Source organism: Oncorhynchus gorbuscha, linkage group LG12, assembly GCF_021184085.1.
Source record: "Oncorhynchus gorbuscha isolate QuinsamMale2020 ecotype Even-year linkage group LG12, OgorEven_v1.0, whole genome shotgun sequence".
In the NCBI taxonomy this organism is placed as follows: domain Eukaryota; kingdom Metazoa; phylum Chordata; class Actinopteri; order Salmoniformes; family Salmonidae; genus Oncorhynchus; species Oncorhynchus gorbuscha.
In genome coordinates, this window is record NC_060184.1 from 38,237,174 (window position 1) to 38,262,203 (window position 25,030).

General features: G+C 41.9%; 1 protein-coding gene across 2 annotated transcripts in view; it reads left to right on the top strand.

Annotated features, from left to right (window-relative positions):
• LOC123991686 (MAM domain-containing glycosylphosphatidylinositol anchor protein 2-like) overlaps positions 1-25,030 on the top strand; it is a 371,078-nt gene that overhangs the window by 323,335 nt on the left and 22,713 nt on the right. Inside the window, exons 13-14 of one of the 2 annotated variants that reach the window (XR_006830836.1) lie at positions 5,394-5,414; positions 11,605-11,866. Coding sequence is in view for 1 of the 2 variants with exons in the window: in XM_046293334.1 (XP_046149290.1) it covers positions 5,394-5,414; positions 11,605-11,760 (177 nt within the window). In the remaining variant the exon portion in view is untranslated. The remainder of the gene's footprint in view (positions 1-5,393; positions 5,415-11,604; positions 11,867-25,030) is intronic. The other variant, XM_046293334.1, reaches the window with a different exon arrangement.

The following is a 25,030-nucleotide window of genomic DNA, read 5'->3' on the forward strand; positions in this document are numbered from 1 at the left end:
CCTTCAGGCATTTGGAAATTGCTCCCAAGGACGAACCAGAATTGTGGAGGTCTACATTTTTTTCTGAGGACTTGGCTGATTTCTTTAGATTTTCCCATGATGTCAAGCAATGAGGCACTGAGTTTGAAGGTAGACCTTGAAGTACATCCACAGGTACAGTTCCAATAGACTCAAATCATGTCAATTAGCCTATCAGAAGCTACTAAAGCAATGATATCATTTTCTGGAATTTTCCAAGCTGTTTAAAGGCACATTCAACTTGGTGTTTGTAAACTTCTGACCCACTGGAATTGTGATACAGTGAATTATAAGTGAACTAATCTGTCTGTAAACAATTGTTGGAAAAATTACTTGTGTCATGCACAAAGTAGATGTCCTAACCAACTTGCCAAAACTATAGTTTGTTAACAAGAAATTTGTGGAGTGGTTGAAAAACAAGTTTTAATGACTCCAACCTAAGTGTATGTAAACTTCCGACTTCAAATTATAAGTATTCAGAAACTTTGCTATGAGTCTCGAAATTGAGCTCAGATGCATCCTGTTTTCCGTTGATCATCCTTGAGATGTTTCTAAAACTTGATTGGTGTCCACTGGTGGTAAATTCAAATAATTGGACATTATTTGAAAAGGCACACACCTGTATATGTAAGTTCCCTCACTTGACAGTGCATGTCAGAGCAAAAACCAAGCCATGACGTCAAAGGAATTGTCCGTAGAGCTCCGAGACAGGATTGTGTCGAGGAACAGATCTGGGGAAGGGTACCAAAACATTTCTGCAGCATTGAAGGTCACCAAGGACACAGTAGCCTCCACGGAAGAAGTTTGGAACCACCAAGACTCTTCCTAGAGATGGCTCCCCGGCCAAACTGAGCAATCGGGGGAGAAAGTCCTTAGTCAGGGAGGTGACCAGAAACCCGATGGTCACTCTGACAGAGCTCCATAGTTCCTCTGTAGAGATGGGAGAACCTTCCAGAAGGACAGCCATCTCTGTAGCACTCCACCAATCAGGCCTTTATTTTAGAGTGGCCAGACAGAATCCACTCCTCAGTAAAAGCCACATGACAGCCCGTTTGGAGTTTGCCAAGAGGCACCTAAAAGACTCTCAGACAATGAGAAACTAAATGATCTGGTCTGATGAAACCAAGATTGAACTCTTTGGCGTGAATTCCAAGCGTCACGTCTGGGGGAAACCAAGCACCACTGATCACCTGGCCAATACGATCCCTACGGTGAGGCATGGTGGTGGCAGCATCATGCTATGGGGATGTTCTTCAGTGGCAGGGACTGGGAGACTAGTCAGGATTGAGGGAAAGATGAACAGAGCAAAGTATAGAGAGATCTTTGATGAAAACCTAATCCAGAGCTCTCAGGATGGGAGAAACTCTCCAAATACAGGTGTGCAAAGCTTGTAGCGTCATACCCAAGAAGACTCACGACTCAAGGCTTTAATCACTGCCAAAGGTGCTTCAACAAGTACTGAGTAAAGGGTCTGAATACCTATGTAAATGTGATATTTCAGTGTTTTATCTTTAATAAATGTGCAAACATTTCTAAAAACCTGTGTTTGTTTTGTCATTATGGGGTATCCTGTTTATTTTGATGAGGGGGGGAAACTATTTAATCCATTTTAGAATAAAAACAAAATGTGGAAAAGTCAAGGGGGTCTGAATACTTTCCGAATGCACTGTTTGTCACATTTATATATGGGTCTTAAATGTATAATAATACATTTTTAAATCACTTCTTGGATATATAAGACCATGTAGGGCTATATATTACTTTTCCGTATTGGGTTGACCAGGGCTGGGCTCTGGTCAAAAGTAGTGCACTATATAGTGAATAGGGTGCCATTTGGGACATACTAACTGTAATCACATACCAAGCTTCCACTTATTTCTAGAACTCCATCAGATTGTCAAATCTAGTTAGTCTAGTAATGCATTAGAGTATACCGACTCAGTAAGGGACATTTGTACAAGATATTGCTAAGAAGTGTACCTGCAAGTGCACAAGCGAAGAATACACTCATAAGCACTATACCTAACTAATTTGATTATTGATTGAATCAATGATGAAATGCACACAAGTACCATTGAGAAAGGGTTTCACAGCTTGCCTGGAAGCTCTTAGCCCCCATAGTTCACATAGTATGACACAATTTCCAGCCTGTAGTGCTCAAGAAGGCACCTCAAATGACTATGCTACAATGAACACAATGTCTTTGATGGGACATTCACAACTTATTGTTTGGCAACTACAGCGTCTTGTTTACAGAGATGGACTGTCTTGTCAGTGGTGTGAAAAGACTCATTTAAAAACTTGAGTCTTCATTTCCCTTCACCGTCTAAACCTGGACAATCAGACCAAATTATTTTTAAGCATGCTGTGCTCATTTTCATTAGGCCTATTTCGTCTTGTCATAGGCTAACTCGGTTCACTTTCCATTTTCAAAAAACAATTACTGTACGAGATAGAGATGTAAATATATTCTTAAAGACCCCATGCAGCCTTGTCATATTATTTTTAAATCATTACTGCGTGTGTTTATTTAATGAAAATAACTCCAAAACATATTTGTCATCATTTATTAACCTGACCTTCCTTTGGCCCTTGAAATGCTCAGTCTAATCGTGTGGGCATTAGGAAACAAATTTGAAGATATTTACATACACAGCCCTGATTGGCTGAGAGGATGATCTAGAACACATCCCTCAACTCCTTAACCAGATGAACAGTCATTTTCGTGTATGTGTGTGCGCTTGTGTGTGTGTGCGCTTGTGGGTGAAGGTGTTGAAGGGCAGAGGGGGGGGGGGGGATATGACTGAACCACACATTCATTTAAACTGAGGCTGTGTGACTCAGAGGTTGCAAGTAAAATAACAGTCAAACGAAGCATATTTCCATAAGCAAGGCCTGAAAAAGAGGTAGAGGGGGAAAGGGGTAAAGATAGGGGGAAGGGTAGTGTGGAGAGAAAGGGGGAAAGAGAGGGGAGAGGGGGGTGTTCTTTATAAAATAATTACCTTTACGTTTGGTCGTGTTTTGGCTTTATGAGCACTGTAGTACATCATGCTACAGAGATGGTGATGTGTGAAACTTTCCAGAAAGATTAAAACTGTCCTTCTTGCTTTTATTCCCTCCTCTTCTGTCCTCTCCTCTCTTCTCCTTTCTTCTCCTCTCTTATCATCCTCTCCTCTTGTCTATTGTCTTTCCCCCCCCCTCTCTGTTCCTCTTCTCTTTCCTCCCCCCCTCCTCTTTCCAACTTCAGGCATTTTTAGTTATAGTCCATCATCCTCTCCCTCCCCCTTCCTCTCCTCTTTCCTCTGTTCCACCGTCTCTTATTTCCTGTCTTTCTTCTCCCTTTTATTGTTATGGATTGAGAAACAGCTGTCCTTGTAGCTAAATTGCAACAACGAGTCAGAAAAAAAATGTGTTCTATTACATATTCTATAACGTTCGCTCAGGCCTTTCAGTTTTCCCCAGTGTATAAGAGACCCGACTGGGTTCTTAATCAATATTCCTTTACACATGCTTTCTTTGTGGGGATGATTTGTTGTTGCTTGTTTTAATCGAGTGGATTCAAATCAATTCGTAGCTGTGTTCCATAAATCATTGTCGGTGATGGGTTCTGACTCTTAAACCTGAAATAATGAGTCCCATAGTCAGGTTTCTACACCAGAAGGCCATTAAGCTTGGAACGTACTGAATAAAGGAAAGCCAATCACATGGTTGCAGTCACTGATAAGGGTGGAGAGAGAGAGGTGGTTTAGTGAAGAATGGGGGCCCAGGTCAGGTCAGGTCACATTACGGGAGAAGGAACAGTTTATTGCCCACATCGCTTAACTTCCTGCCTAGCCATAAGGATGTAATGTTTAGAGGGAAGGAGGACACCACACACAAATTGGGGTATGTATACTGGGGTTGGTGGAACCATGTCTTTGTCTCATGCAGCTGTTATGACCCAGTGGGTGAATAAACTTGGTTTGAGCTCTACTAATCGTCCGTGAGTTTTTACTTGGTTCATTTAGAACCTAACATTGGTAAAGGTGACACAGTTGTGCGGTTAAACTGATGTATCACATCTATTCACAGGGACAGGAATTTATCATTAAAACGTCATGCATCTTCCTGGTAGCTTAAATTGTATTTACTCCGCAAAACATTTACTGCACGGCTAACTGGTTTATATTGAAACAAACCGTGTTTTTTACCCTTGACGTTTCTGTGTTTGCCACGGAGCTAAACCCTCTGAAATGATCAATGAGGAATGTTGAAGAAGCTGGGCAGAGAAGAGGCAGGTGGAATGCATAATGACCCTGACAGGGATTTTAATAGAGGAACACTGTACTGGACTGGAGCAACCATTTTTATGTGGAATTTCACCGCAGTAGTTCTTCTCGTGTTTATGTAACTGTAGTGATGAGGATGGTATGATAGACAGGTCACCAGTGGGTTGCAGGAGATAATTTATAGGGTTGTGTTTTCCTGGTCTATTTGACCAGGAAAAACTCTAGGCCCTAGTTAAAAGTTATACAAGGCCTTACGTTTTTCCTCATCATTCCACATTCTGTGCCTCACATGCCTCGCAGTGTATTTAATTAAGTTAGGGCGCTTGTTAGTGGAAGTCACCTTGGTTAAGGACATCAGCAAGGCAAGTAAAGGGTAATAGTGATAATCTGTTTTATTTAGAAGCTCATTAATGTGGTCGGGCTATTCTTAGTAATCCCAATCTCACACAGTAGATAGAGATAGCAAAGAGGAGGGGTGTGTGTGTGTGTGTGTGTGTGTGTGTGTGTGTGTGTGTGTGTGTGTGTGTGTGTGTGTGTGTGTGTGTGTGTGTGTGTGTGTGTGTGTGTGTGTGTGTGTGTGTGTGTGTGTGTGTGTGTGTGTGTGTGTGTGTGTGTGTGTGTGTGTGTGTCGTGCGGACAGATTTCAGATTTGTACAGTATCCTCTTTTATTTCAATTGTCTTTCATTTGCTATTGGATCCCTTCCCATCTTTAACTCTGATAATGATTGTCTCTGCTGCACTGGGGATGATTTCTCTATCAGTTATGACATTTTAAAGATGATTCACATTTCCACTTCCAACGGGGGGGGATTGAAACTCTACAGCGAATTGTACTCTGAGAGAATGTAGATGTTGAGAAGATGGCCATCAGGAAACAGACTTCGAAGTTTACCAGATGCTTCTTATTTTCAGTCATTGCATCTTTCTGCTAATAATTAAGTTACACACTGTTTGTGTACTATGACATTGTGATCTATTGTGAGTCAGCACACGTCAAAGACAAAACCCAAACCATTGTCAGCAAAGGGCTGTTTAAATGATGTAACACTATTGTATTGTTTACTAATAGCTTTCTCTCCCTCTCCTCCTGACATTTTGTTTTTCAGCTCCTGTCAACCCTCACCTGAGTAAGTAACAGCTTTATTTATTCATTAAGTCTGAAACATCACAGAAACACAGCATGTTTCTGAACATTATGAGGAACATTCCTCTGACCTGAACCAGGCAGAGCTGAGCAGCTCTGAGAGCAACATGGAGACTTGTTGGTTGTGGAGAGTCCTGTGGAGTAGTTCTACTGTAGTTTTCCATATACAGTGAGCTCCAAAAAGTATTGGGACAGTGACCATTTTTTGTTTGTTTTGGCTTTGTACTCCAGCACAATTCGTTACAAAATGATACAATGACTAGGAAGTTGAAGTGCAGACTGCCAGCTTTAATTTGTGGGTATTTTCATTCATATCGGGTGAACTGAAATTACAGAGCTTTTTGTATGTAGTCCCACATTTTAGGGGACAAAAATTATTGGGACAAATTCACGTATACTGTATGTGTATTAAAGTAGTAAAAAGTGAAGTAATTGGTCCCGTATTCATAGTACGCAACGACTACATCAAGTTTGTGGATCTGCACCATTGTTGGATGCATTTGTTTTGGTTGTGTTTCAGATTATTTTGTGCCCTGTTGTAGTGGCAAGAGGTTAACATGTTTTGGGGGTATGATTTGTACCGTCTTCACTTTAACCTCATAGTCATTTCAAATCCAAAGTGCTGGAGTACGGAGCTACAATTACACAAATCTATCACTGCCCCAATACTTTTGGAGATCCACTGTAACTACACTGGGAAGAGCTGCCTAATATTCTGTAGGAACAATGTGTGAAGGAGAGAGAGTCATTTTCAGTGTGTGTATATGTGGGCATGGGGTGAAGGGTGTGTGTGTGTGTACATGCATGTGTATAGTGCTTGTTAATAATGCATTTCATGTGTTCTCTCCAATGTTCACACATTATGTGATAATCATGTGCCGTGTACATTCCCGCTACAGTATCTTATTACAGGAAAACTCCACATGTACTACTTCCTACTTCACAAGCACTCATTTGCCGAAGTGTACTGTGCTGTGTTCATGTGTTGGGTTAGCAGCCATTACCACATACAAATCCCAAATATAATCATTACCAGCATCATTATCAAACCCCCTATAGATCGCAGCCAATCTTATCTAAACTGTACATCTGATCTGTACACCTCCTCCTTGCTGATCCTCCCCTCCATACCCCCTCCTCGTCCTCCTCCCCATTTTCCATCTCATCACCTCACCTCATCACCCCCCACACACACACACACACACACACACACACACTCCTCCCCTCCTAATCCCCCTTCTATCTCCAGTAAGGCCCAGGTCCATTTAGCTTAGCTTACAGTGGATTGACATTACCAGCGAGACTCTAGGGGCCAGAACCCCATTTAGATCTGCATGAAGGCTGGAGGGGAGAGGAGTCAAGAGCTGAGGCCCATCTCTCTCTTTCTGGCTGTCTTAGCTGGGCCACACTCACTCTCTCTCTCTGTGTGTGTGTTTGTGTGTGCGTCTCGCTCTCTCTTTTTCTCTCGCACCTCTCTCTCTCAATCGCTCCCCCTCTCCTCCTCATCTTCTCTCCACTACGCGTGTAAAGCCTCGAGCTCCTGCCTCCACCGAGGTCGCCACTCCAAACTGCTCCCAGCTACCTTTTAATAAATCAATGAATATTTATCACACGCTCCTGTATCCAGAATCTAAATGCTGTTTTACCCAACCTTTGAGGACAGTTCTATTTCTAAATCTGTTCTGATTATATGGTATTGATATTATATTGTTCCATATAAAATAAAATTGTATTTGTCTCTGAATACAACAGCTGAATACAACAGGTGTTGTATACAAGCCCTTAATCAACAATGCAGTTTTTTTATTGTTAAGAAAATATTTACTAAATAAACTAAAGAAAAAAAGTAATACAATAAAATAACTATAACGAGGCTATATACAGGGGGTACCGGTAGAGAGTCAATGTGCCGGGGTACAGGTTAGTCGAGGTAATATGAACATGTAGATAGGGGTAAAGTGACTATGTATAGATAATTAACAGCAATGCAAATAGTCAAGGTGGCCATTTGATTAATTGCTCAGCAGTCTTATTACATGGGGGTAGAAGCTGTTAAGGAGCCTTTTGGTCCCAGACTTGGCGCTCCGGTACCGCTTGCCGTGCAATAGCAGAGAGAACAGTCTATGACTTGGGTCTGAGGACCCATGTCAAATCTTTTCAGTCTCCTGAAGGGGAATGGGCATTGTCGAGCCCACTTCACAACTGTCTTGGGTATGTTTGGACCATGATAGTTTGCTGGTGATGTAGACACCAAGGAACTTGAAGCTCTCGACCCGCTTCACTACAGCCGTGTCAATGTGAATGGGGGCCTGTTTGGCCCTCCGTTTCCTGTAGTCAGCAATCAGCTCCTTTGTCTTGGTCATGTTGGAGAGGTCTCTGACCTCCTCGCTACAGGCTGTCTCATCGTTGTCGGTGATCACGCCTACCACCGTTGTGTTGTCAGCAAACTTAATGATGGTGTTAGTGAGTGAGTGAACAGGGAGTACAGGATGGGACTAAGCACGCACCCCCGTGGGGCCACCGTGTTGAGGATGAGCGTGACAGATGTGTTGTTGCCTACCCTTGCCACCTGAAGGTGGCCCATCAGGAAGTCCAGGATCCATTTGCAGAGGGAGATGTTTAGTCCCAGGGTCCTAAGCTTAGTGATGAGCTTTGTGGGCACTATGGTGTTGAATGCTGAAATGTCGTCAATGAAAAGCATTCTCACATAGGTGTTCATTTTGTCCATGTGGGAAAGGGCAGTGTGGAGTACAATTGAGATTGCATCATCTGTGGATCTGTTGGGGTGGTATGTGAATTGGAGTGATTCTAGGATTCCTGGGGTGATGGTGTTGATGTGAGCCATGACCCGCCTTTCAAAGCACTTAATGGCTACCAATGTGAGTGCTATGGGACGGTACTCATTTAGGCAGGTTACCTTGGCGTTGTTGGGCACAGGGACTATGGTGGTCTGCTTTAAACATGTTGGTATTACAGACTCGGTTAGGTAGAGGTTGAAAATGTCAGTGATGAAACTTGCATGTTGGTCTGCGCATGCTCTGAGTGCACATCCTGGTAATCCGTCTGGCCCCGTGGCCTTGTGAAAGTTGACGTGTTTAAAGGTCTTGCTCACATCGGCTATGGAGAGCGTGATCACAAAGTTCTCTGGAACAGCTGGTGCTCTCATGCATTCATCAGTGTTGCTTGCCTAGAAGCAAGCATAAAAGGCATTTAGCCTGTTTGGTAGTCTCACTTCACTGGGAAGCTCATTGTGGGGTTTCCCTTTGTAGTCTGTAATAGTTTGCAAGCCCTGCCACATCTGACAAGAGTCAGTCGGTATAGTAAGATTTAATCTTAGTCAATATTGACGATTTGCCTGTTTGATGGTTCGTTTGAGGGCATAGAGTGATTTCTTAAGTGTCTGGATTAGTGTCCCGCTCCTTGAATGTGACAGCTCTAGCATTTAGTTTGGTGCAGATGTTGCCTTTAATTCTGGTTGGGACATGTACATCCGGTCACTGTGGGGACGATGTCATTGATGCACTTATTGATGAAGCCAGTGACTGAGGTGGAATACCCCTCAATGCTAGCAAAACAGTCCTGTAGTTTAGTATCCACGTCATCTGACCACTTTCGTATTGAGCGAGTCACTGGTACTTCCTGCATTCGTTTTTGCTCGTAAGCAGGAATCAGCAGGATACAATCATGGTCAGATTTGCCAAAGGGAGGGCGAGGAAGAGCTTTGTATGCATCTATGTGTGTGGTGTAAAGGTGGTCTAGAGTTTTTTCCTCTGGTTGCACGTGACATGCTGGTAGAAATGAGGTAAAATGGATTTAAGTTTGCCTGCATTAAAGTCCCCGGCCACTAGGAGCGCTGCTTCTGGATGAGGATTTTCTTCTTTGCTTATGGCTTTATACAGCTTGTTGAGTGCTGTCTTAGTGCCAGCATTGGTTTCTGATGGTAAATCGACAGCTATGAAAAATATAGATGACAGCTCTCTTGGTAGATAGTGTGGTCTACAGCTTATCATGAGGACCTCTACCTCAGGCGAGCAAAACCTTGAGACTTCCTTAATATTAGACATTTTCCACCAGCTGTTACTGACAAATAGACACACACCACCACACCTCGTCTTACCGGTGCATGGAAAACCGTATATTATCCATGTCGTCGTCCAGACACAACATGAAATATTACAGGTTTTAATGTCCCGTTAGTAGGATAGTCTCGAACAGAGCTCATCCAGATGGTAGAGGCAGGTTACCCACTTGCCAACTAATTCTCACAAAGGACCCGGATCTGCCACCCCTGTATTTTTATATATTTAACCTTAATTTAGCTAGGCAAGTCAGTTAAGAACAAATTCTTATTTACAATGACGGCCTACCCCGGCCAAACCCGGATGACGCTGGGCCAATTGTGCTCCTCCCTATGGGATTCCCAATCACAGCCGAATGTGATACAGCCTAGATTCGAACCAGGACTGTAGTGACCCCTCTTGCACTGAGATGCAGTGCCTTAGACTGCTGCGCCACTCAGGAGCTTGTTGGTCTGTTGTATCTCTGGCTTCTCCTCATGCGAATGACGAGGATTTGGGCCTGGTCTGGGAACAACAATATATCCTTCTCATCAGAATCATTAAAGAAAATATCTTTGTCCAGTTCGAGGTGAGTAATCGCTGTTCTGACATCCAGAAGCTATTTCCGGTCATAAGAGATGGTAGTAGAAACATTATGTTCAAAGAAAGTTGCAAACAATGTGAAAAAACACACAAAATAGCACAATTGGTTAGGACCCTGTAAAACGGCAGTATCTCCTCCGGCGCCATTATAATAACGAGTTATATATGAATGTCTGAGAGATGATAGTGTTAGGCTTAGAACATGTATTTAATGGGCTCTCTTAAGTGTGTGTGTGTGTGTGTGTGTGTGTGTGTGTGTGTGTGTGTGTGTGTGTGTGTGTGTGTGTGTGTGTGTGTGTGTGTGTGTGTGTGTGTGTGTGTGTGTGTGTGTGTGTGTGTGTGTGTGTGTGTGTGTGTGTGTGTGTGTGTGTGTGTGTGTGTGTGTGTGTGTGTGTATGTTTGTATGCCTGTCAGACTTCCTGCTCCCATGTGTGTGTGTTCTCAAACTTGAGATGACGGCCAAATCTCTTTGAGAATACCATTGGGGTTACCTCACAGTAACCTCTGAAGGCCTTCCCATTGCCACACTTGATTCACAACCTATGTGTTTTTCAACAGTAGTACAACAGCATTTCAACTTACAGTATATAATGCACTGCCACCATTCATGGCTCAATAGTGTTGTTCATGGTCAGAGATTACATTCCTCAAGCCGTAGCTCTTAGCCTCGCAAAGCTACCTGATCCCGCAAGCTTACATTAAACGCTGCACAGATATCAGTGCAATGTTTAATGTAAGATCGCGGGATCAGGTGGCTTTGCGAGGCTAAGAGCTCTCTCATTGTTTGAAACGCATGCATCGACCCGTGTTGATTTTTATCATGATTAACTTCAACAGTATGTCCTCTTATAGAATGCATTGTATAGCAGTCAAGCATGGTCCACTAGATTGATTCATGGTCAGCTTTCTGAAGACATTCATAGCAGTCAATCATGATCCACTAGATTGATTCATGGTCAGCTATCTGAATCCATCCATTGGGTGAACTCAGCTTTACTTCTCTCATTGGTAGACATGCATAATAGTCCCCATTGACCCATGTGTTTATTCACATGAACAACACAAGAATACAACAGCAGGTCCCATTATAGAATGTACCAGTGCCATTCATTCATGGTTCAGTAGCCAATGTCATCATGGTTATTTTATTGTGTTTCTATTTCCATTTTAATTTAGAAAATATTTGTCTTACTTTTTATCTCTGCAATGTTGAGAACGGGCTCGTAAGTAAGCATTTCACAGTAAAGTCCTGTTGTATTCGGCGTATGTGACTAATACAATTTGATTTGATCTACTATAGCCATAGAGATACCATGAGGAGGACCTATCTAGTTAAACATTTGTGTGTTATGTGTGTTATGACTATAACAGTGTTTCTCTGTCTGTGTTTCACGAGAGTTACTGCAGCGTTCATCTAAGACTTTAAAACCATAGACATATGTTGAGGTTCTAGTATTTCTATTTCTATGATGACTACAGCAGTGGGTTTTTTTTGTTTGTCCCGTGCTTCAGGAGAGTTCCACTGCAGCTTCGAAGAGGAGCCCATCTGCATGTTCACGCAGGACAAGAATGACGACTTTGATTGGACGAGACACAGTGCAGCCACCCGTGACACCAAGTACACGCCCAACACTGGGCCTAGCGACGACCGCAGCGGATCCAAACAGGGTGAGCCAACCAGGAAGGAAGACACAGCTAGGTATTGTTTTGATGTCATTGGGATCTTAGGTGCACTGTGTTTGGGAATCTTCAATGCAACAAAGAAGGTCATAAGGTAATTGTTTTCCCCCACATTTAGCTACATTAGCCAGCTTAACTAGCTAGCGTTATTTACACTTATTTGCAATTGGTTAGCGTCAGCGTATTAGAACGGTTGTCTTTCTATGTGATCTTTTAGAAATCTTATTTTAGTCTTGACCCTGGTAGTCCACTCAGCACAGATGCTGTACTCACAACCCACTACACATGGGTCAATATCAACACAATGGAACATGCAACAAGCAACCTTCAGCACTCTCATTTTCATGGTACTCATCACTCTATCTTTCTCTCAGTCTCTTTCTCTCTCTATGTAACATACAGCAGGTTACAATGTAAACACAGGAAAATTGTTTGAATATAGCACACATAGATGTTCTTGGAAGAGCAGAAAAAAGACTAACTACAAGACAACAAAAGTATGTCTCTTTCTTTAGGGATGGAGAGAATAGTTTCTGTGAGTGGCTGCTTCACAAAAACTGAGAGAACAAAAAGAGATTGGAAGAAAGAAAAAATAAATGAATAAAAGGCCTCCCACTGGTGATAGTGAAGGACAGATTGAGTCTAATAATGTAATTTAGAATTGGGAAGTCATTTACTGCTGGCACGGCCAATCAAGGATGACCTGAAGGAGAACCACACACACACACACACCGGTCAACCATGGTGACTCAATCTATCTGACACTAGACATACGTCACACTACTCAGTCACACACACACACACTGTGAGAAATTGTGCTAGTTGGCCTGTGTGTGTGAGTCCTGAGGGAGAGTGAGCAGTAATCTAGTCTTTATTGGATGCAGCAGAGGCAGTAGACAGCTCTAGGAGCAACAGCAGCTGAAGTTGTAAATAATGTATTGGCTTTAATCACTCTAATGGGATAAAACTGTCCAGCATTTCATTACCGGCCCACCATTCCTAAGGGGCTGCAATTATCTGATGTCAAATTCAACAGAAGAAGAAATTCTATTTGATTTTGACTGGAGGGTGGGAAAGTTTGTTCTCCGTCCAAGCTACATTCCCCCGCCCCAAAGTGGGACTGTAGATGGGCTCTGGAATGAGACTTGCACCGTGTGAGGTTAGTTTCACTGCTGATTCTCCTACATTGAGACATGACCATCTCGTCTGTCCTCTCTGCCCTCTGGTTTGTGTCTGGTTAATCTTACTAGAGAGAAAATAGGTCTTTAGTGGAAATGTTCTTTCAGTACGAGCTGCATGGATGTCACATTGTTTTTTCATTAAGGATTATAGGATATTGAGGGCTTGTTACATTATAACAATCATTTTTAATATACTTTTTAAGGGGGTTTACAGCAAGAAAAAACTATGGGAACATAGTAGGTGATCTGTCAATTCAATAATATGCATTCCAATAAACCCAGCACAAACCATTTTCTCAACGCAAATAATATGCTTCAGAAATAATAAGAATAACCCCCCCACGAATAACATATTTTCAATGTCTACATTTTATAAACATAAATATTCCATAATCCTCATCAATGACCCAGTAACCTTAAATGAACTTTTAGTTTTGGTTAAGGCTACCCACGTTTAGTCGAGACGCACCCCAAAACTGGAATGAAAAGTCTCTTCTTTCTTTTCCCCTTTTCAATTCATTTTAGTTGATTCAGTTCAGTTTACAGTCTTTGCGCATTCAAATAATATTTCCCCCGTAAAAGAAAAGGTAAGTCGGCCATGGAGGATCTCCAAGGAAAAACTGATCTCATGGTGTCTTGAAGGCACCGCCGCGCTCATGAAACTTTCTCCGCTATCCATTTAGAAAATCCACAAGAAGGAAATAATCTTGACAGGTCAGGAACATGATCACAGTGCTCAAAAGTACATCTAAAGCAAGTCCGGCTACAGTATTTTTCCATATCTTTGAAACTGTGTCCGAAATCTGGCTTGCCTACTACTTACTTAAACTGCATACTGTGTACTAATCGTACTACGTACTATTTAGCCCATACTGTTTATTGAAAAGTATGAAGTATGCAGTATGCCACGACGTACAAGACAACTGAGAACTCAGAAACAAAACAAGCCTGTAAAACGTATACAGGTTAAGACCTTTTTGGAAGGAGCACAGTTTGAAATAAAGAAAGAGAAAGTCAGTTGTACAACTAAATACCTTCAACTGAAATGTTTTCTTTTGCATTTAACCCAACACCTCTGAATCAGAGAGGTGCAGGGGGGGGCTGCATTAATCAACATCCAAACACAATCCTCTGCATCAGTTTACTAAGAACAGGCAGCAAACTGATTGGGCGGTTGTTAGAGCCAGCAAAGGGTGCTTGACAATTTTTTTAGGCTGTTTTGTTTCCTTCCACCCCTGTGTACACATCCTCCTTTAGGCTTTGGTTAATGATGTTTCAAAAAGGGCTGGCAATACAGTCTGCTACCCTTCTCAATAGTTTCCCATCAAGGTTATCTATACCTAGTGGCTTATTAGAACAATAGTTTCCCATCAAGTTTATCTGTACCTAGTGGCTTATTAGAACAACAGTTTCCCATCAAGGTTATCTATACCTAGTGGCTTATTAGAACAATAGTTTCCCATCAAGGTTATCTATACCTAGTGGCTTATTAGAACAATAGTTTCCCATCGAGGTTATCTGTACCTAGTGGCTTATTAGAACAATAGTTTCCCATCGAGGTTATCTGTACCTAGTGGCTTATTAGAACAATAGTTTCCCATCAAGGTTATCTATACCTAGTGGCTTATTAGAACAATAGTTTTTCCACCTCTCCCTCATGAAATTGACCAAATTTAAAACATAAATCCTTCTCTTTCATTATTAGATTTCATTCAAAAATATGATTGTTCACTGTTCAATGTTGTCATTCACTTCTGAGTTTTTCCATTTTACTAGTGAAATAAGTCTTGAAATTATTGGCAATATCAAACGGTTTCCCGGGACCACCCATACGTAGAATGTATGCACACATGACTGTAAGTCGCTTTGGATAAAAGCGTCTGCTAAATGGCATATATTACAATATTACAATATTATAAAGGTGCAATGTTCCAATGCTCTCTGGCAGATTTCAACTATGACAGACAAAATGAGAAAAAAAATCCAGAAAATCACATTGTAGGATTTTTAATGAATTTATTTGCAAATTATGGTGGAAAATAAGTATTTGTTTAATAACAAAAGTGTATCTCAATACTTTGTTATATACCCTTTGTTGGCAATGACAGGGGTCAAACGTTTTCTGTAAGTCTTCACAAGGTTTTCACACACTGTTGCTGGTATTTTGGCCCATTCCTCCATGCAGATCTCCTCTAGAGCAGTGATGTTTTGGGGATGTTGCTGTGCAACACGGACTTTCAACTCCCTCCAAAGATTTTCTATGGGGTTGAGATCTGGAGACTGGCTAGGCCACTCCAGGACCTTGAAATGCTTCTTACGAAGCCACTCCTTTGTTGCCCGGGCGGTGTGTTTGGGATCATTGTCATGCTGAAAGACCCAGCCACGTTTCATCTTCAATGCCCTTGCTGATGGAAGGAGGTTTTCACTCAAGATCTCACGATACATGGCCCCATTCATTCTTTCCTTTACACGAATCAGTCGTTCTGGTCCCTTTGCAGAAAAACAGCCCCAAAGCATGATGTTTCCACACCCATGCTTCACAGTAGGTATGGTGTTCTTTGTCCTCCAAACACGACGAGTTGAGTTTTTACCAAAAACCTAAGATCCCTATTTTGGTTTCATCTGACCATATGACATTCTCCCAATCTTCTTCTGGATCATCCAAATGCTCTCTAGCAAACTTCAGACGGCCCTGGACATGTACTGGCTTAAGCAGGGGGACACGTCTGGCACTGCAGGGTTTGAGTCCCTGGCGGTGTACTGTGTTACTGATGGTAGGCTTTGTTACTTTGGTCCCAGCTCTCTGCAGGTCATTCACTAGGTCCCCCCGTGTGGTTCTGGGATTTTTGCTCACCCTTCTCGTGATCATTTTGACCCCACGGGGTGAGATCTTGCGTGCAGCTCCAGATCGAGGGAGATTATCAGTGGTCTTGTATGTCTTCCATTTCCTAATAATTGCTCCCACAGTTGATTTCTTCAAACCAAGTTGCTTACCTATTGCAGATTCAGTCTTCCCAGCCTGGTGCAGGTCTATAATTTTGTTTCTGGTGTCCTTTGACAGCTCTTTGGTCTTGGCCATAGTGGAGTTTGGAGTGTGACTATTTGAGGTTGTGGACAGGTGTCTTTTATACTGATAACAAGTTCAAACAGGTGCCATTAATACAGGTAACGAGTGGAGGACAGAGGAGCCTCTTAAAGAAGAAGTTACAGGTCTGTGAGAGCTGGAAATCTTGCTTGTTTGTAGGTGACCAAAACATATTTTCCACCATAATTTGCAAATAAATTCATTAAAAATCCTACAATGTGATTTTCTGGATTTTATTTCTCATTTGTTTGTCATAGTTGAAGTGTACCTATGATGAAAATTACAGGCCTCTCTCATCTTTTTAAGTGGGAGAACTTGCACAATTGGTGTCTGACTAAATATGCCCAACTGTATATTGAGCTTATGAATAGATGTCAATTCAGAATTTCTTCTTTCTAAATTGTAAAAGTATTTTCTTTTTGTCCCTTCCTCCAACCATCTCCTTCTTGATCATACAAATGTCCCTTTTGCTCTTTCTTCATACATTCGGTCCATTTCTAGTTGTAAAGAGAATAACTGAGCCTTTCCTTCTTCATCAAGGTCCTCCCTCCATAGAGATTAGAGAAAGTATTTCCTTAACAAGTTTATCTTCCCTCAATCTTTTAAGTTCAGCAATCTATTTACCTCTCTTCGTGGCTGTTTGTCTTATTTCATACTTCATTAATTCCCAATATATCCCGTAAGACTTAAATAGTTGGGCTTTCCTCCAATTGTCTTTGGCATCCATCTTGAAATGATCATCTTCCAACAGTCTACTATTGAGTTTCTAATAACTCCGATTCGGTTTAACTTCAGATCCATTAATATTTAAAGATAAGAATATAACTTTATGATCCGTAAGAATTGATGGTTCAATTGATACCTTGACAACAGAATTATCTAATGAATTAGAAATCAACCAGATGTCAATTCTTGACTGTCTGGACATGTTCTTGTTACTCCAAGTGATTTATTTTTTATCAGGATATTTAGATCTCCAAATATCGACTAATCCAAGACCAAGACATAGGTTATTAAACTCAGGATTAACTATGCTGGATCTGTTAGGAGGGGCGATATCTGTCAAGCATCACATTAGATACAGAATTAAAATCTCCAAATAAGATCATTTTGATATCCTGAAATACACCTATAACTCTATTCATTTCTTTTTCAAATTCTTGAAATAATATGCTGTTGTTTTGTTTGTTGTTGGATGCATAAATATTCCCTAATAAAAACATTTCACTGTTGAAATTTACTGTTAGAATTAACCAACGTCCAGAGTGGTGAGTCTTATGACTGATGACCTTCCCTTTAAATGCACCTCTTAAAACTGCTACACCTGCAGAGTGGTTGTTGCCATATGACTTCCAGATATCATTACCCCATTGATTTTTCAAAAAGATAGATCGGAAGAACAAGCATGAGTCTCTTTTAAAAAGTAAAAGTCTGGATTAAACCGTTTGCAATACAGAAAAAATAGCCTTACACTTGAGTAAATTATGAATAGGCCTGACATTAAACTTCAACCAACAACCTTGTTATGCTAATATAAGCTTTTTCTAAGGATATGTAACTCAAAAGGATTTCCATCCCATTATGAACTTCTTAGGGCTCAAATCCCGTTAACGGGATGATATGACAACAGAAAGTGCAGGATGCAAAATTCAAAACAACAGAAATCTCATAATTAAAATTCCTCAAACATACGTGTATCTTATACCGTTTTAAAGGTAATCTTGTTAGTACCACCACAGTGTCCGATTTCAAATAGGCTTTACGGCGAAAGCACCACAAACGATTATGTTAGGTCACCACCAAGCCACAGAAAAACAGCCATTTTTCCAGCCAAAGGGAGGAGTCACAAAAAGCACAAATAGAGATAAAATTAATCACTAACCTTTGATAGTCTTCATCAGATGACACTCATAGGACTTCATGTTACACAATACATGTATGTTTTGTTTGATAAAGTTCATATTTATATAAAAAATCTGAGTTTACATTGGCGCATAACGTTCACTCGTTACAAAAACAACCAGTGATTTTGCATAGCCAAATCGATAAATGTAGATGATAATACAAGTTATACACATGGAATTATAGATATACCTCTCCTTAATGCAACCGCTCTGTCAGATTTCAAATAAACTTTACGGAAAAAGCAAACCATGCAATAATCTGAGACGACGCTCAGAAAATTAATCAAATTAGCCGCCATGTTGGAGTCAACAGAAACCTGAAATTACATGACAAATATTTCCTTACCTTTGATGATCTTCATCAGAATGCACTCACAGGAATCGCAGTTCCACAATAAATGCTTGATTTGTTTGATAATGTCCGTTATTTATGTCCAAGTATCTACTTTTGTTAGCGTTAGGTACTCATATCCAACTTCAAAAATGTATACACTGTTCAAAAAAATAAAGGGAACACTTAAACAACACAATGTAATTCCAAGTCAATCACACTTCTGTGAAATCAAACTGTCCACTTATAAGCAACACTGATGACAATAAATTTCACATGCTGTTGTGCAAATGGAATAGACAACAGGTGGAAATTATAGGCAATTAGCAAGACACCCCAAATAAAGGAGTGGTTCGGGAGGTGGCAACCACAGACCACTTCTATGTTCCTATGCTTCTTGGCTGATGTTTTGGTCACTTTTGAATGCTGGCGGTGCTTTCACTCTAGTGGTAGCATGAGTCTACAACCCACACAAGTGGCTCAGGTAGTGCAGCTCATCCAGGATGGCACATCAATGCGAGCTGTGGCAAGAAGGTTTGCTGTGTCTGTCAGCGTAGTGTTCAGAGCATGGAGGCGCTACCAGGAGACAGACTAGTACATCAGGAGACGTGGAGGAGGCTGTAGGAGGGCAACAACCCAGCAGCACGACCGCTACCTCCGCCTTTGTGCAAGGAGGAGCAGGAGGAGCACTGCCAGAGCCCTGCAAAATGACCTCCAGCAGGCCATAAATGTGCATGTGTCCGCTCAAACGGTCAAAAACAGACTCCATGAGGGTGGTATGAGGGCCCGACATCCACAGGTGGGGGACGTTTGGCATTTGCCAGAGAACACCAAGATTGGCAAATTCGCCACTGGCGCCCTGTGCTCTTCACAGATGAAAGCAGGTTCACACTGAGCACATGTGACAGACGTGACAGAGAACATTCTGCTGCCTGCAACATCCTCCAGCATGACCGGTTTGGCGGTGGGTCAGTCATGGTGTGGGGTGGCATTTCTTTGGGGGGCAGCACAGCCCTCCATGTGCTCACCAGAGGTAGCCTGACTTCCATTAGGTACCGAGATGAGATCCTCAGACCCCTTGTGAGACCATATGCTGTTGCGGTTGGCCCTGGGTTCCTCCTAATGCAAGACAATGCTAGACCTCATGTGGCTGGAGTGTGTCAGCAGTTCCTGCAAGAGGAAGGTGTTGATGCTATGGACTGGCCCGCCTGTTCCCCAGACCTGAATCCAATTGAGCACATCCGTGACATCATGTCTCGCTCCATCCACCAACGCCACGTTGCACCACAGACTGTCCAGGAGTTGGCGGATGCTTTAGTCCAGGTCTGGGAGGAGATCCCTCAGGAGACCATCCGCCACGTCATCAGGAGCATTCCCAGGTGTTGTAGGGAGGTCAAACAGGCACGTGGAGGCCACACACACTACTGAGCCTCATTTTGACTTGTTTTAAGGACATTACATCAAAGTTGGATCAGTCTGTAGTGTGGTTTTCCACTTTAATTTTTTGTCACTCCAAATCCAGACCTCCATGGGTTAATAAATGTGATTTCCATTGATCATTTTTGTGTGATTTTGTTGTCAGCACATTCAACTATGTAAAGAAAAAAGTATTTAATAAGAATATTTCATTTATTCAGATTTAGGATGTGTTATTTTAGTGTTCCCTTTATTTTTTTGGAGCAATGTATTACAGGTCGAAGAAACATTTCAAAGTATAGAATCAATCATTATGATGTTTTTATCATAAATGTTCAATAAAGTTCCAACCGTAGAATTCCTTTGTGTCTACAGAAGCAACGCAAGTCGATATCATGTGGAATGCACGTGACCAGGAAATGGCTCTCTGCCAGTAAGCTGACTCAATTCAGCTCTTATTCAGTCCCACAACACAGCAGAAGCCTCATTCAAGTTTCTAAAGACGGTTGACATCTAATGGAAGCAACTTAATTCATATTCCAATGTGAATTCAATAGGGCCTGGGTTGAAAATATACCAACCTCAGATTTCTCACTTCCTGTTTGGATTTCTTCTCAGGTTGTTGCCTGCCATATGAGTTCTGTTATACTCACATACATCATTCAAACAGTTTTAGAAACTTCAGAGTGTTTTCTATCCAATACTAATAATACTATGCATATATTAGCAACTGAGACTAGTATTAGTATTGGATAGAAAACACTCTGAAGTTTCTAAAACATTGTGTAAACTTTACAATAAGCAGTTATTCACCTAAAGTTAGTGTTTAGTTTACCAGTTCTCAGGTCAGCCTTTTCTCATTCAAGTGTTTGTGTACATTTTTATAATAAAAGGCTGCTTTTCACCTGGTAATCAGTTTGTTGACCTGACAGTTCTGTCCGAGTTAGACTCTTGCTCTCACTCAAATGTTCTGATTGGGCCGCATTTCTTTCCCATCGATGATCACTCTTGCACCGATAAAAAAATCAATTTCCCCTGCCTTTCGGGCTGCAGCCACCATCGGCCACAGTTTCTCTCTTGTCACTTTGTCTGCTGAGGTCAGATACTCCGTGAGCCTCAATTTTAGCTTGATGAGGAATTCACAATTCTTCGCTCGCCTCCAAAGACGATCCCGTGTAGATCTGTTGGTGAACCGGATCATGTTTGTCCTCTGTCTCTTGTCTTGATCCTTAAGTCCTCCCAAACGATGGACGATGTCTACATTTTCCTGAAGTTTGGCTTTTGATTCGGGAATGACAGTTCCACAGATGTCAACAACTCTGCATTTGATGTCCTCACCCGCCTGCTCTGGAATTCCATGGAGCCTCAGGTTCCACCTGCGCTGGTATCTCTCTCCCTCATTCACCTTTTGCTCGAGTTCAGCCACCTTATTTTCATTTTCCTGGCAGATAACTTCTTCATGTCATTTTTGAGGGTTTTCACTTCTCCAAAGATAAGTCAACAGATTTTTTTAACGGCCTCAATTTTCATCGTATTCTCCCTAACTATGTCCTCCAAGCCATTTGCCCTTTCATCTATCTTTGCTGTCAAAAGCATTACAATATTGTTTTGCATCTCAAGAAGTGACATACCTTCTTGGCCTCTCATCTTTTCCCCCTGGGGCTTGACTGGAGTGCCGGGGTCGTAAGGTAAAGGCCTGAGCTGGGGGCTGGAAGGGTGCAAGTTGTGAGCATTTTTTGTCCGTGCTCACCACATTTTCATCACCTATTGCAGTATTTCCCCCCACAGTTACATTTTGAAGAGTATGATTTTAACTTCTATCTTTTGTGGTTAATTGTCCATCTGACATTCTCTCCATTTCTTTCCTTTGGTTCTGGTCGTGGCAGTTTCCATGTATGTTCGAGAAGCTATTTTTTGAGCTAGCTAGCTTATCAGGCTATCTAGTGTTGTCGCCAACTTAGTTTTAGAGGTGAATAACTTGCAGAAAGTAATCAATTACTTTGGTAAATAAACCAAACCATATTCATACGGGGTTTTAGGACCGTATGAATAATCCAATGGTCATAATTTGGTAAGGAAATCCAATAATTCCTTCAGCAACCAAAACAAATTATCTGCACTGACCGCCATCTTGCGCCCCCAAACGACTTACATTTGAACACAACAGCAGAAGCTTCGCTATTCGCCATCTTCCAAGTTATCTTGTTGTTTACTTGAAGAGATCTAGCTATGAAAACTCGCAGCACAACTCTTCCAATGCATTGTGGCTATGAAATTCCTGAAAAGTGTGCAGCAAATTCTATTAGATAAAAAGCCAAAATGAGAATAACATCCTGGCATTTAAAGCATACTAGATTTTTATAAAAATTCACATATACAGTGTCGTTGGTGGGCGGAAGCAACGTATCTGCTTTAGTTTTTGAGATGATCTGTCTCTGGTGAGGGAGGAGCTGGTTTTTGCATATTGTGTATATGTAACAGTATAACTTTAGACCGTCCCCTCGCCCATGCCCGGGCGCGAACAAGGGACCCTCTGCACACATCAACAACAGTCACCCACGAAGCATCGCTACCCATCACTCCACAAAAGCCGCGGCCCTTGCAGAGCAAGGGGAACTACTACTTCAAGGTCTCAGAGCAAGTGACGTCACCGATTGAAACGCTATTTAGCGCGCACCACCGCTAACTAAGCTAGCCGTTTCACATCCGTTACATATATTTATTTATTCCTTGCATTTTTTTCATGTTCGTTACACAAGCTGGACAGGCAAACTAAACAGCAAACCAATCAAAACGTGTGTACTATCCAGTTACCATCTCTGCTGATCACATCTGCCAATTCTCTGTATCTAATGTACTAAACACAACTAGTGACCGCTTGAGAGAGATCTCCCTCTGACAAACTGCTATGGATCAAGTTTTTATTTTTATATTTTTATATTTGTATTCTATTTAGTTATAGAAATATGATCCCGTTGATGCAAGCTGTAAAATAACTCCTATCTTCACTTAGAATGCAACAACGTTATCAATTCAGCTAGCTAGCTTCAACAAGTAGACCTGTTGCTATAGGACAAGTATTGTAAAGCGAATGCAGTCATCAAGGCAGGACTCACTAATTTCATTCATACTGACAAATAAGAAATGACACATTACCCCTGTCAATAGGCCTAGTTGGAGTTAGCTACAGATTGTACACCATATAATGTGATAACCAAAGATTGCTGGTATCCATTACTGGACGTTACAGGTTTGCCTATACAAAACGCCACCATAGATTAATTAACAAACCTGGTATTGGCAATGCTCTCTTCGTTTTCGATTCTGGAAAAAAGTGATCATATACAGGATTTACTATATTTTATTATCTTTCTGAGTTTTCTCTGGTGTTTGTAGAACCACCTGCAACTGGACATGAACATGTATAAGATATACTGTTTTCCAGAATCGAGAACGAATAGAGTATCGCCAATACCAGGTTAGTTGAAGAATCTATGGCGCCATTTTGTATAATCAAACCTGTAACATCCAGTAATGGATACCAGAAATCTTTGGTTATATCACATTATTTGGTGTACAATATGTAGCTAAATTGGAGTAGGATGCAGAGCAGCCTGCCTCTGTCCTTTATCCTAGTGGCTGTACATTTTTAGTCTGTTGAGATGTTCAATTCTAGCTCATAAACTACAATCCACTCTCACTTTTGTCTCCCATAATCTATTCAGCTCTCCTCTCCAGTGTCCTGCTCCGTGAGATCAACCAAGTGTTATTCACCAAGCATGTGCTCAACTAATTCCCTCACCTATGAGGAGAACCATCGTACTGCAATTTGAACTAGCCCTAACATCACTATGAGACATTGAGACCACATATGCATTTGCCTGTGGTCTTTTCTTTGTGGGTTTTTGTCTTATACGGTCTACACAGTTTAGTGCATTTTAGAGTTGAAGAGCACTAACTACAGATACACATGCTTGGTAGAGCATCTCAAAGAACAAATTCAATATAGAATCAGTCTGAGGAGGTGAGAAACAGATGATGTTTTACTAGTGTAACATGCGGCGATGCGAATTCTATTGTCCCCATCAGGAGCCCAGGCTTTTGTCATAGATGGTTCTCATCTCTGGACTATGCAGTCTGCTGAAGCACTTCTTTCTCTCTACACCCATTGGCTACATTGGTGACCAGGGTGGGATCCTTCCGATACACCTATGGGGCCTGGGCACACAAATGCTCCTAGAGGAGGGGAATACAGAAGCATGTGTTGGTGACAGTTCTACTGCCTCCATTAGAGGCTCAGGCTTTTGGCATAGATGGTAAAGCGCTCATTTCCGGACTAGAGCGTTGTGTGATTATGCCCCCCACGGCACCTCTTTCTCTATATACATAGATTAGTAGGTTACACTATATTTAGACACTGAATACTGACTGTATATTATGGAAAACATGCTTCACACTCAGCCATAGCTCGTAGTAGAATAATGGATTGGCAAGAATTTGGCACCGTCAAATTTTCGAAGGTTCGTAGGAAAGTTTGGCTCGTCTTTTAAACCTCTGAAATATATTCCCTGAAAATGTAGTATTTGAAATGTAAAACATTCATTTCCCAACTGCTTGTTCTATAATCCTGCAGACTCTTCATCATTCTCCATACCTTTATATTCATTTACATTTACATTTAAGTCATTTAGCAGACGCTCTTATCCAGAGCGACTTACAAATTGGTGAATTCACCTTATGACATCCAGTGGAACAGCCACTTTACAATAGTGCATCTAAATATTTTAAGGGGGGGGGGGGGTGAGAAGGATTACTTTATCCTATCCTAGGTATTCCTTAAAGAGGTGGGGTTTCAGGTGTCTCCGGAAGGTGGTGATTGACTCCGCTGTCCTGGCGTCGTGAGGGAGTTTGTTCCACCATTGGGGAGCCAGAGCAGCGAACAGTTTTGACTGGGCTGAGCGGGAACTGAACTTCCTCAGTGGTAGGGAGGCGAGCAGGCCAGAGGTGGATGAACGCAGTGCCCTTATTTGGGTGTAGGGCCTGATCAGAGCCTGGAGGTACTGAGGTGCCGTTCCCCTCACAGCTCCGTAGGCAAGCACCATGGTCTTGTAGCGGATGCGAGCTTCAACTGGAAGCCAGTGGAGAGAGCGGAGGAGCGGGGTGACGTGAGAGAACTTGGGAAGGTTAAACACTAGACGGGCTGCGGCGTTCTGGATGAGTTGTAGGGGTTTAATGGCACAGGCAGGGAGCCCAGCCAACAGCGAGTTGCAGTAATCCAGACGTGAGATGACAAGTGCCTGGATTAGGACCTGCGCCGCTTCCTGTGTGAGGCAGGGTCGTA